The sequence below is a fragment of the Leguminivora glycinivorella genome, chromosome 7, assembly GCF_023078275.1.
Source record: "Leguminivora glycinivorella isolate SPB_JAAS2020 chromosome 7, LegGlyc_1.1, whole genome shotgun sequence".
Lineage (NCBI taxonomy): Eukaryota > Metazoa > Arthropoda > Insecta > Lepidoptera > Tortricidae > Leguminivora > Leguminivora glycinivorella.
Genome location: NC_062977.1, coordinates 2,146,158 through 2,161,709, shown reverse-complemented (window position 1 = coordinate 2,161,709; position 15,552 = coordinate 2,146,158). Strand labels below are relative to the sequence as shown.

General features: G+C 41.6%; 1 protein-coding gene across 1 annotated transcript in view; it reads right to left on the bottom strand.

Moving 5' to 3' along the window:
• The window catches only part of LOC125227776 (disintegrin and metalloproteinase domain-containing protein 22), a 670,866-nt gene that overhangs the window by 243,715 nt on the left and 411,599 nt on the right, over positions 1-15,552 (bottom strand). The window contains exon 6 of the mRNA XM_048132103.1: positions 5,828-5,897. Within this exon, the coding sequence (XP_047988060.1) occupies positions 5,828-5,897 (70 nt within the window). The remainder of the gene's footprint in view (positions 1-5,827; positions 5,898-15,552) is intronic.

The following is a 15,552-nucleotide window of genomic DNA, read 5'->3' as shown; positions in this document are numbered from 1 at the left end:
ATATTAATGTTTTCGGAAATAATCGCTCCTAAAGGAAAAAAAAGTGCGTCCCCCCCCTCTAACTTTTGAACCATATGTTTAAAAAATATGAAAAAAATCACAAAACTAGAACTTTATAAAAACTTTCTAGAAAATTGTTTTGAACTTGATAGGTTCAGTAGTTTTTGAGAAAAATACTGAAAACTACGGAACCCTACACTGAGCGTGACCCGACACGCTCTTGGCTTTTTTACGCACTTGTATCGTAATGTACTATTTCAGAACAAACGGTGTTTTTTTACGCACTAGTGCGAGAAGTGGTTGTTCAAGAACAAAAAGTCTATTTGTGACAATTTATCTATGGCCAATTTTATGTTTCTTAACATGGCAACATTTTTCTTCCTTCTTCGTTCGATCGTGGCCATCGCATGTCGCGAGTTGCATTTAATTTGAGTTTATTCTATAATAAACCAGTGAAAAGTTATCTCCGTGTATTATTTCTACTACAGTGGTTTCATTTCTTGTCAGGTCTAAGCTTCGGAGGGCCATGTACTAAAAAACGTCGTACGGCAAAATTCCCTTCGGTCGTGTTTTAATTTATCGCCACTAGTAACTTCCTCTTTTCCGCACTTGTATCGTAATGTATAGATATAATAATTTTGCATGTATACTGTACCGTACAAAGTTTGCAGATACCCATAGCTGTTAACACATTCGCGGACACGTATGCTATAGCATACGCGTAGTCATTTGTTTCCTTTGGTCTATGACAGATGACATCACTAGCCGTCCGTGAACACTTTTAATACATATTTTAGACAGAAGACATAAGCAATTAAAGCACTAAGTAGCGCCTCAATGTGTTGTAAATAAGTAATATTTTTACCTTCTTCTTTATATTCCGACATTAATTTTAATTTATATCCTATCATTACACTATTATTCTTACTGACAGTGTCAGCTCCGCCAATGCTCAGTTCATATTTCTTCATTACTCTATATTGCAAGTTATGCGAAGCTAACAGACTACCTCCTATAAATCTCGTATTATGGAACCAAGCAAACTTGGAGTCACTAGGCATAACAATAAACTGTCATGCCAGGTAAGTCGGCTACTGAATAAGTACAGCTCATTGGTTGGCCTTAAGACGCTACGGGAGCGAACATGCTAAAATGGAAAGGAGTCCCCCTATCAATTTGGGAATTTCAGTTAAATATACTAGTGTATAGCACATTAGAACATGTCTTACGGAAACTTGCGCCGCGTTGGGAAGACAAGGGGCTGGTTGTCGGCGAGAAAAGGTTGACCAATCTTCGTTTCGCTGACGACATAGTCCTGTTTTCCTCAACGGCATCCGAGCTACATCAAATGCTAGAAGACCTAAGCAACGCAAGCCTCGAGGTTGGACTGAAGATGAATATGTCAAAGACCAAAGTCATGTCTAACAGCACAGAACGTAATATTGAGGTAAACGGAGAACGCATTGCATATGTCCATGAATATATTTATTTGGGCCAAATAGTTTCTTTCCAGGCGCGACAAGAAAAAGAGGTTCACAGACGGACCGAGAACACCTGGAAGAGCTATTGGTCAATGAAACACCTCATGAAGGGAGACCTACCTCTGTCACTTAAACGTAGGCTCATGGACATGTGCATACTTCCAGTCCTCACTTACGGTGCACAGACTTGGTCTTTGACGGAAGCTCAGAAGTCCAAACTCGGGGTTTGCCAGAGAGCTATGGAGCGCAGCATATTAGGTGTGAAACTAAGGGATCGAATCCGAAACACCACGCTGCGCTCAAAAACTCGGATAATTGATGTAGCTCGAAAAGCGGCCAAGTTAAAGTGGGACTGGGCTGGACATGTCTGCCGTATGCCGAATGACTTGTGGGCCAAGATAGCCACGGAATGGGAGCCCCATGAGTCGAACAGAGGATCCGGCAGACCTCGCCGGCGATGGCGGGATAACTTGGACTCCTTTTTGACAGACTGGCCAGTTTTAGCTCAAGATCGAGAAGAATGGAGAAAGAAGGGGGAGGCCTTTGCCCAGCAGTGGGACACAATAGGCTCATAATAATAATACTAGTGTTATTAGATTTAGATTTCTTTATTTCATGATAAAAATTACACTATAAATTTGTTACATGCCAAAGTTATGTTTATCTTCTCATCATGATCGTCAAAAATTACATTATAAATTGAAAATAATAAAATGAATAGGTTCTCCCAATAAGGATCGAAAAAAAAAGAAAAAGGATAAGGATTTGTGGATTAACTAGATGTATCGAAAAAATAATGTCCATTAAGAACAACTCAGTTAAAAGATATTGCAAAAAAATCTTTAAAATCGAGGTTCCGCTCTCGACTCTTTCCTCCTTCAAAACTTATTTAAACGGAACGAAATTTGAGAATCTGAATAACAATGAAATAATCTGTGTCGGACCGTTTAGATTTTTCGGCTAATTGTTACCGATCTTGAGTATCACACCTTTTATTGAGCCATATTGAAAAAGGCCGTTTTTAGAAATTTTTGATTGGCTCTAGCGTCTTTTAAAATAAAAATAGCAAAAAAATCAAAACGGTCCGACACAGATAAAAATAATAATAAATAAAGGAAATAGTCGAGAGCGTTTGTATGGAGAATTGACCTGTATCGTATCGTCTTAAGATATCATCCCTATATACAAAGACTAGTGTTGCGAGTGAGAATATGTGTATGGGCTCAATGGGCTCACACTAAACTCTAGTCGATATGGAAACAGCGCGGGTATTGGAAACATAGGAATTTGTATTTAAAAAAAAGTCCAAAGTTATACGTACTCTCGTAGCCACCATTATACGGGTATTATGCTAACTTTATATAACTTTAAATGTAATTTATACATTTATTAATTTTAGGTAAAAGTGGATGAGAACAAGTTGGTTTTTGTTCTTTTTTGTGCGCTTAGGTGCTAACTATTTCCTTGTCAATGTTACATCATAAGAATTCAAGTTCGATCTTTGTATATCTAATTTCATTTTTAAAATAACAATTTAACTATATTATCTGCTCATTATAACAGAACCGAGATTGGAGCCTAAGATTTTTGACGACTATACATGCCAGTCTCAAAGATTAATGCTCAATCTACAAGGTGAATAAATAATCAATGTCTTAGCATTCTAGATTTTATTGCAAACAGCTAGTTCTTGCTTCAGTAAATATACATGTTATATTTGAACTACAGTTCTTTGTGCAATTTTCTTTACTCGCCGTGCTGTGTTTTTGTGTGTGTGTGTATTTACATTTTGCATGAATAATGTTTTCAACTCTCAGGCGCTAGTGTGAATTTTAATATTTAATATTCTATATTTCTGCAGTTCGATATACGTTCAGAAACTTATAAGTACTTAACTAGTGAGATCGTCATACAGTTTTGGGGAAAGTTATGCGAAACGCGCAAATTGGAAAGAGCATTGCATAAGAGGTAGCTTTTGCACATTGTAATTTTTCCTCAGCCACCCGTTGACCACGAACGTTGTAAAGTGTTCAAAACGTCGGGATGAATTGTAAATTCATTGTACGCGATTTAATCCATGTCCATAGTTATTTCATACTCAAGGTTTTCATTCTTCTATCAAGTTCATAGCAAAGTTCAGTGCTCTAAACTATTATACAGTGAGGTTATAAAATCTGTACCCACTAACGGCAGGGGCGGCTCACTCCGCGATTCTATCGCCGCGCTACAAGTACATGCTGGCGGCATCAGGGGTGACGCGCATTCTCACGGAACGCATGTTCGCACTTTCTATTGTTACTTTACGTCGCGAGTTTTTTTTAAGGTTCATATGCGAAGTCCACGTGTGGAATGGATAATAATGCTTAGTTAAATAGACATCATGAATAAAATAGGACAATCTTACACAGATCTTATTGATTAAGTCCCACGGAAAAGTTCAATAAGGCTTGTGATGCTGAAGGCTTAAACAAAAATATATAAATACTGTATATATACCTAGAAAGTAGTCAAGACTTGAATATATAGTATAACATTTTATCTGAGAATTAATTTGTTTTAATCCATAGGCAACCCTATCATCCGACGCTGCGCACGTGCGGCTCGTTTCTTTGTTAGAATTTTGTAGGCATTTAAAAAGGCGGCATTTCGTAAACATCAAAGCAGTGGGCCTTCTGTACTTGTACTATTATATATTCTGTGCTAACGGCTAGCTTCACGCAGACGCTCAAGAGTGTTTTATCTAAACTGCAGTTTTCTTTCCACTTTGCGGGGAAGCAATCTATTTACAGCACTTAATCTCAGTGCAGGAGTTTTGTTGCCCACGATTAAAAGTTTCTGCATAAATCGCGCTAGATGGCGCTTTACGGAAAACTGCTTCCTATGTGGAGATTCACTCTTGTAACTATCCTTGGAGGTAAAAGGTGAAATTGTTTTAAAGAGTTGTGCAGTTACTTGTCTTTTATACTCATGACTTTACTAGCTTTTGCCCGCGGCTTTGCTTGCGTTAGAAAGAGACAAAAAGTAGCCTATGTCACTTTCCATCCCTTCAACTGTCTCCACTTAAAAAATCACGTCAATTCGTCGCTCCGTTTTGCTGTGAAAGACGGTCATACAAACAGACACACACACTTTCCTATTTATAATAGTATGGATGAAAGTTTATGGTGAAAATATAATGCAGTCACACACAAGTGTCATATCTAATTTTTATGCACCTAAATTTGGCCAAACAGGTTCAAGTCAAGTTTTTTATTTAATCAATTTTTAAGGATCCCCAAGGTGTGTATGCATATACAGGTGTAATCCTAATACGGGCGAACCTCTTAACGGTGGTGAGTATAGGACGTATAAAATGTAATTAGATAACTTTTACTTAAAATTGAAATATGTTTTTTATCCATACAAATTAATTCGGCCCGCAACGTAATGCAAACACACTCGCGTTAAACGCTCGTTGACAGTTGTCATTGATTGTCATCGCAACCACGTTTCCAGTACATTGCTGCTGAGATTTTTTTTAAAAATTCATTATGGGGTGAATATTAAGAGTAAATCAAAAACGCCTCTTAATTAATGATAACAATATTGAATTATACGCCTGGTTTCATTTATCGCCCTTATTACTTTTACGCTGTAGAAAGGAATGGAAAGAATCGCGAGAATCAGGCGCGGCTTCCGTAGCTCAATTGGTTTAGAGCGGCCGCCCGGTTTGCGGTTGATGCGGGTTCGAGTCCCGCCGAAGCGTAGATTTTTATATTTTTTGTCCCTTAACATAAAAACTTAAAGTTTATGTTAATATTAATACTAGCCAGGTAATTATTTTTTAAGTTTATTTTTATTTTTATTAAAAACAACATTACTCATCCTTTTGATAATTATAGGTGAAGCACGTTACATCGCATGGCTACTTCGATATAACTAAGTGAAAATAAGGGTCATTTGCAACAGAGGTCCCGCAACAGAAGTCTATATAAATTCCAAATTAGGTGATAGACGGTTTGGTGCAAACCAAAGAGGATCGAGTATTATAGAGAGTTACTGTCGAAGTAAAATGTGTAATCACAGTGCATAGACTGCTATCTCTTGACACAGGCTTATAACTTTTAAACCTCAGTTTTGACAATTTTTAGCTTGATATGTTTTAAAATGTCAAATATTAATATTAGCGCCACCTAGCTGAGCGTACCCCAAAGGTGTAATGCCATCTAGGCCACTGTATCTTTTTCTGTATGGTACTGAGGTAGGTTTTTTTCTTAGACTTTATCTGTCTATAAGGAGTTATATATGTCTTTGGTGCAAACGAACCTAATGGAATATAAATTTAAACTGATGTTTTTGTTACTTACTTGTCTTATTTCAGTTTCAACGCCGTTTGAAAGGAAGTGTGTTTGTTTCAGGTTGGGTGCTAGCAGTTGCCTGTGAACAAGAGAAAAGAAGAATTAGTTTTGAAAATACATACATATACTATTACATTATCATATACTACTATACAACTAGAAGAGATTATAGCTCTGAAAATATAAATAAATTTAAAAGCTGTATGTCGTCTTTATCGTTTGCTCAAGTTTTAAATGAAACTGAGACGGATGCAGCCTTCCAAAACCTCCATGAACTATTAGGCCTGTTTAATGATTTGTGCTTTCCGCTAGTTAGACGAAAAATTCATAACACACATAACACGAATAGATGGTTAACCCGTGGTTTGCGACGTTCATGCTTTACTAAGAGGAAACTGTACCTAAAATACCTGCAAGATCCTGGAAACAAACACCTAAATAAGCGTGCATACTGTAAATACACAAAACTGCTCAGGAACTGTATACGTAAAGCACACAAATTTCACAATAGTAGATTGATTAACCACGCTAAATCGAAATCGAAAGCAACTTGGCAAATAATAAATGGCCCCTCGTACAAAGATCCACATTCCATTAACTGTATCAAGGACGATCAAATAAAGTACACAGACCCCCTAGACATAGCAGAATTGTTCAACAACTTTTTCATTAATATTACAAACCTATATACAACAAACAGGGGATCAGAGAACCAATCATATTTAAACAATCCTGTAAACGCTAAAACCATATTTCTTAAACCTTACGAGAAACAAGATATATACAAAATTATAATGTCCTTAAACAATAGCAATGCAGTAGGAGTAGACAATATAGCAACCAAAATACTAAAGTGTTGTGCAGAAGAAATCGCCCTTCCCCTCACACACATAGTAAATTTATCCTTCGTACAAGGTACATTTCCCGTCAATCTCAAACGCTCAATAGTCAAGCCCATACACAAAAAGAATGACAAAGACATAATGGATAACTATAGGCCTATTACTATTATTCCGGTAATATCTAAAGTCCTAGAAAAAGCCATGCACAATATTCTAAACTTACATATGACTTGAAGATCCTAATCAAAGCTGCTAATAAATCTTATATAAACACTGAACAAAACGTCGGTCGTTTGTAAAATTAAATTTCGTCGAGAGATCCTAAATCCGCTATTACTTAGATTCCGCCAACAAACAGTTTTGTTATAATTTGTTGCCTGTGGAAAGTTTGGGCTTTAGAGCAATTTTCGGCCATTTATTAGTCCCTTGGGGAGTTTTCTGATGTTTGAAATGTAATATTGAGTTAATATTTGGTTCAAATTGCATTTTTATATAAGTTAGAGCAAAATAGATGACATAATGTTTACAACTTTACACTACTTCGTCTTAGTATAAAAGCTAATGCTTAGTATAACTTTGCGCATCCATATTAATCAAAATCTAGAATATTCCTTTGCTAACCCACGTATAATTTTTATTCGCGGATCAGCAATGGAATGTTTTAGATTTTGTTTTATAACAGCTAGTTTTAAAATGAGTTCGAATCAGATTGATATGGAAACAATATCACATTTCGGAATCAGAAAGCGCTGCCTTAGTGCCTACCCGGGTTGTTATCTGTGCCGCGTCAGTAATTTACTAAAAGGTTTGTAAATCGATCATGCTTTTTGTGCTTCTACCATATTTGGTTTATGAAAAATAAACAAAGCATTGTACACAGATGTAGCATTTTATTGAGTGGTATTATTACCTATATATTTAGATTTTTTTCTATGTTTACCACTCATATAGCATTACTAGAATATTCCATAGCTTGAAATTAATACAGTTGAATGGCATGCTCTCATAATGCTTCAGTCCTATTACCGCAGATGCAGAGGTTATTATGAGCAGAATGGGGCCCGAACTAACGCTGTTCTCAAAACAATGGGGTTTAGTAATCATATTCGACAAGCATCCAGCGGTTTTCTGTGGTACAAGTTACTAGCATATTAATTTTTAACAAGCAGAAACGTTTTGATTTAACAAGATTTGCGAAGTCGGACGTGGCTTCCGTAGCTCAATAGGTTAGGATTAAGAGCAATGCACGGATTGCAGAGGATGCGGGTTCAGGTCCCGCCGGAAGCGTATTTTTTTCCATTTTTTCAATATTATAAAAATGAGTTTATATCGCGTATCCACACGGGGCACCTGCTTATAATAAAATAAACTATTGAACGTTCTGTAAAAAGCGATCTTTTATTTTGGTCTAAGTGGCGTACACCGCAGCTCATTGGATTGGGTTGTTTTTTATTGATACAAATATTTGATTGGTCGTTATCTGTATACCTATTGTCAGTTTGTAAGTGTAACGTGCCATATAACGTTTAGTATATAAGTGCCAGTAGGAATTTTAATTCTGTGTTAGAAAATGTCACACACAAAATATTTAATAAAGTTATGGTTGGTCTCGATATTGATGATGTGGTCAAATTTATACATATTCAGCCGTCAATTATAAATTCAAACCGTAATCATCTAAAATATTCTAAATCCTCAGTGCTTCGTCACACACGTATGTAGTTATTATTATTACGGCATTCGCAAATAACTTTGTCCAGCACTAAATAGTAATTAAAACTAAATGCATAAACTCGCTACCGTACCCGCTTCAGCCTCTGCCTCAAATCAAATAGCTTTAGCTCATTTATAGTGCTTTTAGCGCCCTCTGGCGTGTTCATGAATACATTATGCGTACACGCCGTTGTAAAACGATCCGTATTAATTACCAGCTAGAGTTTACATTCGGCTATGTCTGGATTTGTAAACTTGACGTCTCCCATTGTCTAACGCCGCATGGCCGTCATAGTGGATTTGTATTTGTGTGATCCCGTTTCAATAGTTATGAGGTTTTTGCTGGTGTGTGCTCTGAATACACATACCAGGTTATTGTTAAAGGTTCTGCATCAGATATACCAACAGCGCCAGTATCGTTTTTGAGTGGTGGCCTCAAACTGGAAAGAGAGCCCGCCAACGCCCCGTACATACCTGCCCCTCTAGCACAACTTGTCGCGCGCGAGTCCATACTTGAAGGCAAGTTCTGCTAAAGGGTCTGGAGGCGGAGCGTAGAGAATGAGCTGAGGGAATTCGGACTGAGCTGAACCGAGACCAATAGGTACGGCGGCTCAAGATACATACATACAATCACGCCTGTTTCCCAGAGGGGTAGGCAGAGATCACGGATATCCATTTACTACGATCCTGACAAATCACTTTCGCTTCACACACTTTCATAACGTTTCTCATACACGCTCGTCGGTTTCGAGTACGTATAACCTATATCGGTCGGTATTCGTATAACCTATAAAATCAGCCAATCGCCTAATATTTTCATGTACAATATTTTACACGTGCAACCTTCTTATTGAGGCTTAAAATACGTCACATAAGGACTTTGAACAGCAAATACATTCTCATTGCTAAAACAGTCAAAGACTCAGACAATCTAATAAAGGAAGGTCTACAATCACAAATACTGGTTACAGATTTCTAGGTTATTTTTAACTGGTTGTTTCGAAAACTCGCCCAGACTCGCGAACAATGAGAACATACTGAAAGCTTACAGGTTTAAAAGCTACGAACATCCCAATAACTCGCACGTGTGAAACGCCCTAATACTTGTTCGGTTGTTGTTCGTGTGTGCCGGCTCTTATAATATATGGAATTTAAATTTTATGAACACATAACGGAGATTATGTTGTGGAACGCAAATATGGGTGTTCGTGAGATATACCAGAAGCCTGCGCTTGTAAATTTAGCATATAAACCGCCTGCTTTTACCAGGGGCGGCTCACTCCGCGATTCTATCGCCGCGCTACAAGTACATGCTGGCGAGTTCGCGGCCGCGAGTTCGCAATCGCTAATCGAAGCGGGTGACGCGCATTCTCACGGAACGCATGTTCGCACTTTCTATTGTTACTTTACGTCGCGAGTTTTTTTTAAGGTTCATATGCGAAGTCCACGTGTGGAATGGATAATGCTTAGTTAAATAGACATCATGAATAAAATAGGACAATCTTACACAGATCTTATTGATTAAGTCCCACGGAAAAGTTCAATAAGGCTTGTGATGCTGAAGGCTTAAACAAAAATATATAAATACTGTATATATACCTAGAAAGTAGTCAAGACTTGAATATATAGTATAACATTTTATCTGAGAATTAATTCGTTTTAATCCATAGGCAACCCTATCATCCGACGCTGCGCACGTGCGGCTCGTTTCTTTGTTAGAATTTTGTAGGCATTTAAAAAGGCGGCATTTCGTAAACATCAAAGCAGTGGGCCTTCTGTACTTGTACTATTATACACCGTGTTTCCGGTATCACTCAAAACCTCAGACACCCCAACTGATTTTTATTTTTTTAAACGTATCTAGAATATTCATTTTTTAATTTGATGATTATTATTTTTTTAAACTGAATATTTAACTTTCTATGCAGCTCTACTGCTTTTACGAAGATTCTGCGTGTTTTAGGGCCAGTTGCACCAACCACATTTGACAGACACATCATCGTCACTCAGCAGATTTCTATGGAACTTCTCATACAATAAAATTTTACGAACGCTTTAACGGTGCCAGACGGTTTGGTGCAACCGGCCCTTAATGTGTAAGGTATAGCGGGACAAATCTCGACTGGGGGACAATTGTAATTGATCCATTTTATCCATTATTACACTATGATGTTGAGTTCATGTATCCAGTGAACACGCCTACCATATATTTATAACCGCTGGACACTCTATTTAATAATGGAAACATTGTAAAACGTGAAAAAAATGGACCAGTTACATTTGCCCCCAGGCGAGATTTGTTGCGCTGTACCTTATACAAATTACACAATGTGTTACCAGCAAGTGTGCATTTTTTGAAGGATCGTAATCTAACATTAACCTTGGCAGTTTTTGACTGTAGATACTCATTTGTGGGAGGGTTTCAGTTACTCTTCTCTTGTTTGTGAGACAGTTATATTCCTTTTGGGCTGTGAATGCACAAAACTCAAAAATCACTAGTCCAGAATATTACAGGCCGACGCCTGTTCCGACAAGCAACAGCATAGAAAATCAACAAGGTGTCGATTTGACAAAGATTACGGAAAACAAATTATAGTCTCCCTCTCTCTCTCCCTAAAATTCAAACTGGTTTTATCCACGTTCCCGATTAGTTTGAATTTCCCGGAATTTCGCAGGATCTTTTATCCTATAATAGGTCAAACTGTGGGCTGCCTTTAATCAACGATTACCTGGAATTTTGTTAGTCCACCCACCTTATTGATCTCCTACCTTGCGAGCTAATGTGCGGGACGCTCAAAATCTACAATGCGCTGCAAATCCATACTAATATTATAAATGGGAAATTGTGTGTGTCTGTTTGTTTGTCCGTTTTTCACGGCAAAACGGAGCGACGAACTGACGTGATTTTTTTAGGTGGAGATAGTTGAAGGGATGGAGAGTGACATAGGCTACTGTTTGTCTCTTTCTAACACGAGCGAAGCCGCGGGCAAAAGCTAGTATTTAAATAAATAAATAAACGGACTGACGAAGAAAGAAGAAATAAGGCGAGGTAGGGCACAGCGAATGATATCCCGCTCTGTGTGGTAGGGCACAGCACAGCGTATATCATCTCGCTCGAACCTAGAGCAGAGCCCAACTGGGGAAGTACCTCCGCCTTACAGAAGACCGCAGCCAAATAGCACTAGACCCTACTCATAGTGTTGTGTTCCTGCTGGTGAGTAAGGCTGCCAGAGCTCAACGAGGGTATGGTGTGCTGACGACTGGAGGACCCACGGAACTAATAATACTGGCTTCGGTCTGTGTAGGCGCGGACTGCAGGCTCGGCTATCAGGGAGACCCGGTGAAACGGCTGACCGCTGGCCGCCCGCAGGTCAGTAGGGTTCCCGAACCCAGGGATTACCTTAATCTCCGCCTTGGGAGGCTGAACCACCAACCTGCGAAAAATCCCTGGGGTAGAGGTCGTGCCGGAGAAGGAGACCGGAGTGGACTCGGCTGCTGCCACAGGGGGGGACCGGGGGCCCTTCCGTACGCCGTGCCTGCAGACCGCACTACCTGCATAGTCCCCCGCCAGATTTGTTCCGTCTATTGTCCTTTGAGTCGTCGGCACCTCTAACCCTCCTTAGAAATAAGTACACAAAAAAAAAATGGCTCGTAGAAAAAGAAAGTTTGGTCCATCAGCGGAATCTCCATCCACGCAAGTGGATTTCTGCAACATCAGGGGTATACACTCCAACCTGAACGCAGTCCACTGCTATTTGGAGACTGCGCAGCCGACCTTACTGTTCCTCACGGAGACGCAGATATCCTGCCCGACGGACACATCATACCTATCGTACCCCGGCTATACCGGCGTGTATAGGTTGGATTGCGGGGTGAGGCAGGGCGGGCTCTCCTCGCCACGCTTATTCAGCCTGTATATGGATGAGCTGATTGCCGGACTCAGCAGCACTAATATCGGATGTTCAGTAGGTGGAACCACGGTGAACAACATTAGTTATGCGGACGATATGGTGCTGCTGTGTCCGTCAGTCAGTGCGCTAGTGAAGCTTTTGGAGATCTGTGAGGAGTATGCAGTCGCACATGGTCTGAGATACAACACAAGTAAGAGCGAGCTACTAGTTTTTAAAGCAGGCAACAAGGCCTTTGATGAACTACCACCAGTCAGCCTGTGTGGTACCGCTCTTAAAAGGGTGACGCGTTTTAAGTATCTCGGACACTGGGTGACTGATACTCTTCAAGACGACACAGATATAGAGAGGGAACGCAGGGCATTGGCGGTACGTTGTAATATGCTGTCCCGCAGGTTTGCGCGGTGTAATGGGAATGTCAAAATAACGCTATTTAAAGCATTTTGCCAATCCTTTTACACGTGTAGCCTGTGGACAAATTATGCTAAAAAGGCCCTCAGTGCCCTGCGTATCCAGTATAACAATGGGTTCAGGATGCTGTTGGGACTGCCTCGTTATTGCAGTGCGTCAGGCATGTTCGCTGAGGCCCGCACTGACAGTTTCGGTGCTATAATACGCAAAAGAACTGCCTCCCTGATGCGTCGCGTGCGAGACAGCTCCAACAGCCTTGTGCGCCTAGTGTTGGAATCGCCTGCTTGTGCTATCTGGAGACACTGGGATGGTGTACATATGGAATCCAGAGGCCAAGTGTATAATTTATTATAGTTTTAGTTTTTTTTTTTAGATGTAATAAATAATATGTAAATGTAACTAACATAGGTTTAAGGGAATGTACACTAACACTATGGATTTTTTCCGAAATAAAATTATTGAATATTGAATATTGAATATACACTTGAACATAAGTTCATGAGACGCGCCGGTGTATGTGTGTACGCCCGGCGGGATATATGCTGTCGCCGTCTTCAAGCCTTTGAAGACCGGGACCTGTCAGTTCTGTGGGTGCGTGTGGACTACGGCGGCCACACCCGTGTCTACGCGTGCCTATACAGGTCTCATAGCGGCAACACGGAGACAAACCGACTCTTCGAGCACCTACAATTGACGTCCGACAGAGTTCTTGAGCAGTACCCATCCGCAGAGCTGGTGATTTTGGGGGACTTTAACGCCCATCACATTGAGTGGCTTGGTTCTCGGTCCACCGACTTTGCGGGAAGGTCTGCTCATGAATTTTCTCTGGCCTATGGGCTCTCACAACTGGTACATTCTCCCACGAGAATACCAGACATCGAGGACCATACGAGCTCTTTACTGGACCTCCTGCTGACCACGCGTCCGGACGGATATTCCGTCACAGTGAATGCACCTCTCGGCTCGTCCGATCACTGTCTCGTCCGGACTAAAGCGCCTTGCGCGCGGCCTGATCCACCGCGGCCAACTAGCCTACGTCGCGTTTGGCAGTACGGGTCAGCAGATTGGGACGGATTGCGAGAGTTTTACGCTTCGTACCCATGGAGGCAGCTTTGTTTCGCATCAGATGATCCAGACTCCTGTGCGACAAATGTCGCTGAGACAATACAGCTGGGAATGGATTGTTTCATTCCCAACTCGTTAGTCGCTGCAGGAGCGAAGAAGCGACCTTGGTTTAACCGGCCCTGTAAGGAAGCTACAACACGTAAGCAAGCCGCTTACAGGGCTTGGACCAAGGCCGTAGCTGATAAGGATCCGAACGTTACTGATGTGAAACGTAAGCTGAACGCTGCCTCGAGGTCTAGTAAAAAAGCTATTGCCAGAGCAAAGTTCGATTTTGTCGGCAAATTTGGTGAGAAACTCGCAGGCTACCCATCCGGGAGTCGCGCTTTCTGGTCTCTTGCCAAAGCTGCCGAGGGGAACTTTTGTCGGTCGTCTTTACCACCACTGCGAAATGCTGACGGTAATCTGGTCCATAGTGCAAAAGAGAAAGCCGATCTTCTAGGTACTCTTTTTGCCTCGAACTCGACTATGAGCGATGACGGTAGCACCGTGCCACCTACCATACCGCGGTGCGCACACTCCATGCCGGAAATCCGCATCTCCCAGAAGGATGTTCGGCGGGAGCTACTGTCCTTAAACGTTCACAAGTCGAGCGGGCCAGACGGCATACCTGCAGTTGTGCTCAAACGCTGTGCTCCAGAGTTGTGTCCCGTGCTAACGCATCCAGACACGGCTACGTGGCGTCGCGCGAGGCGGGACGCCATGTAGCCGTTATCTGTTGCGACCTGTCCCGCGCGTTCGACACGGCAGACCACGCACTCGTCGCCAAGAAGCTGGACCACTACGGCATCCGGGGCCCAGCCACCAACCTAATACTCTCATTCATGACTGACAGAGCGCAGGTGGTGGTTGGTGACGGGGGGAAAGTTGTATCCACAGAGCTACAAAATTTAATGGGTGTCCCGCAAGGATCATGCCTCTCCAATACCCTGTTCAGCATATTGCTGAACGATTTGCCTAAGGCGATAAAAGGCGCTGATATATTCATGTACGCAGATGACGTCACGGCAGTCGTCAGCACTACTGTTGAACGGGAATTGGAAGCGGCACTAAATGGTGTTATGGAGCAGTTACACCAATGGTTCCAAAACAACGGCTTAGCTCTTAACAAAGAAAAAACCAGCTATATGGCATTCAAGCTAAATGGCCATAAAAGCCCGACAATGAAGGTGTGCGCTGGCGGTGCCCCTATACAGCACGTGACCGGCGCGCGCCTTCTCGGCTTCCACCTCGATAGCGCGCTAACTTGGGAGGCGCACATCGACCAACTGTGCAAGAGGCTGGGCAGTGCGTGCTTCGCGCTACGGCGATTGACAATGACCGCCGGAAAAGGTGCGGTGCGCGAGTGTTATTTCGCGACAGTGCACTCGCTTCTGACTTACGGCGTGGAGCTGTGGGGCCGCGCCTCTGACTGGAGGCGTGTGTTCTCTCAGCAAAAGCGCGCCATCCGCGCGATGTCGGGTAAGGCGGAGGATGCCCCGGCGCGTGACCTTTTCCGGGAGTTGAAGATCCTGCCCCTGCCTTGTTTGTTCATTTACCAGGTCTCCATTTTTACACACGAGCACCAAGATATGTACAAGCGCAGGGGCATTAACTCAAACTATAACCTGCGCAGCAATAGACTCCACAATAGGTTGGTCGCCGAACAGCACAAACTCGCCAAGTCCGAGCGTTCAGCTTATATTATAGGCCCGTCGATTTACAATCGCCTGCCGAACTCAGTAAGAGATGCAGTTTC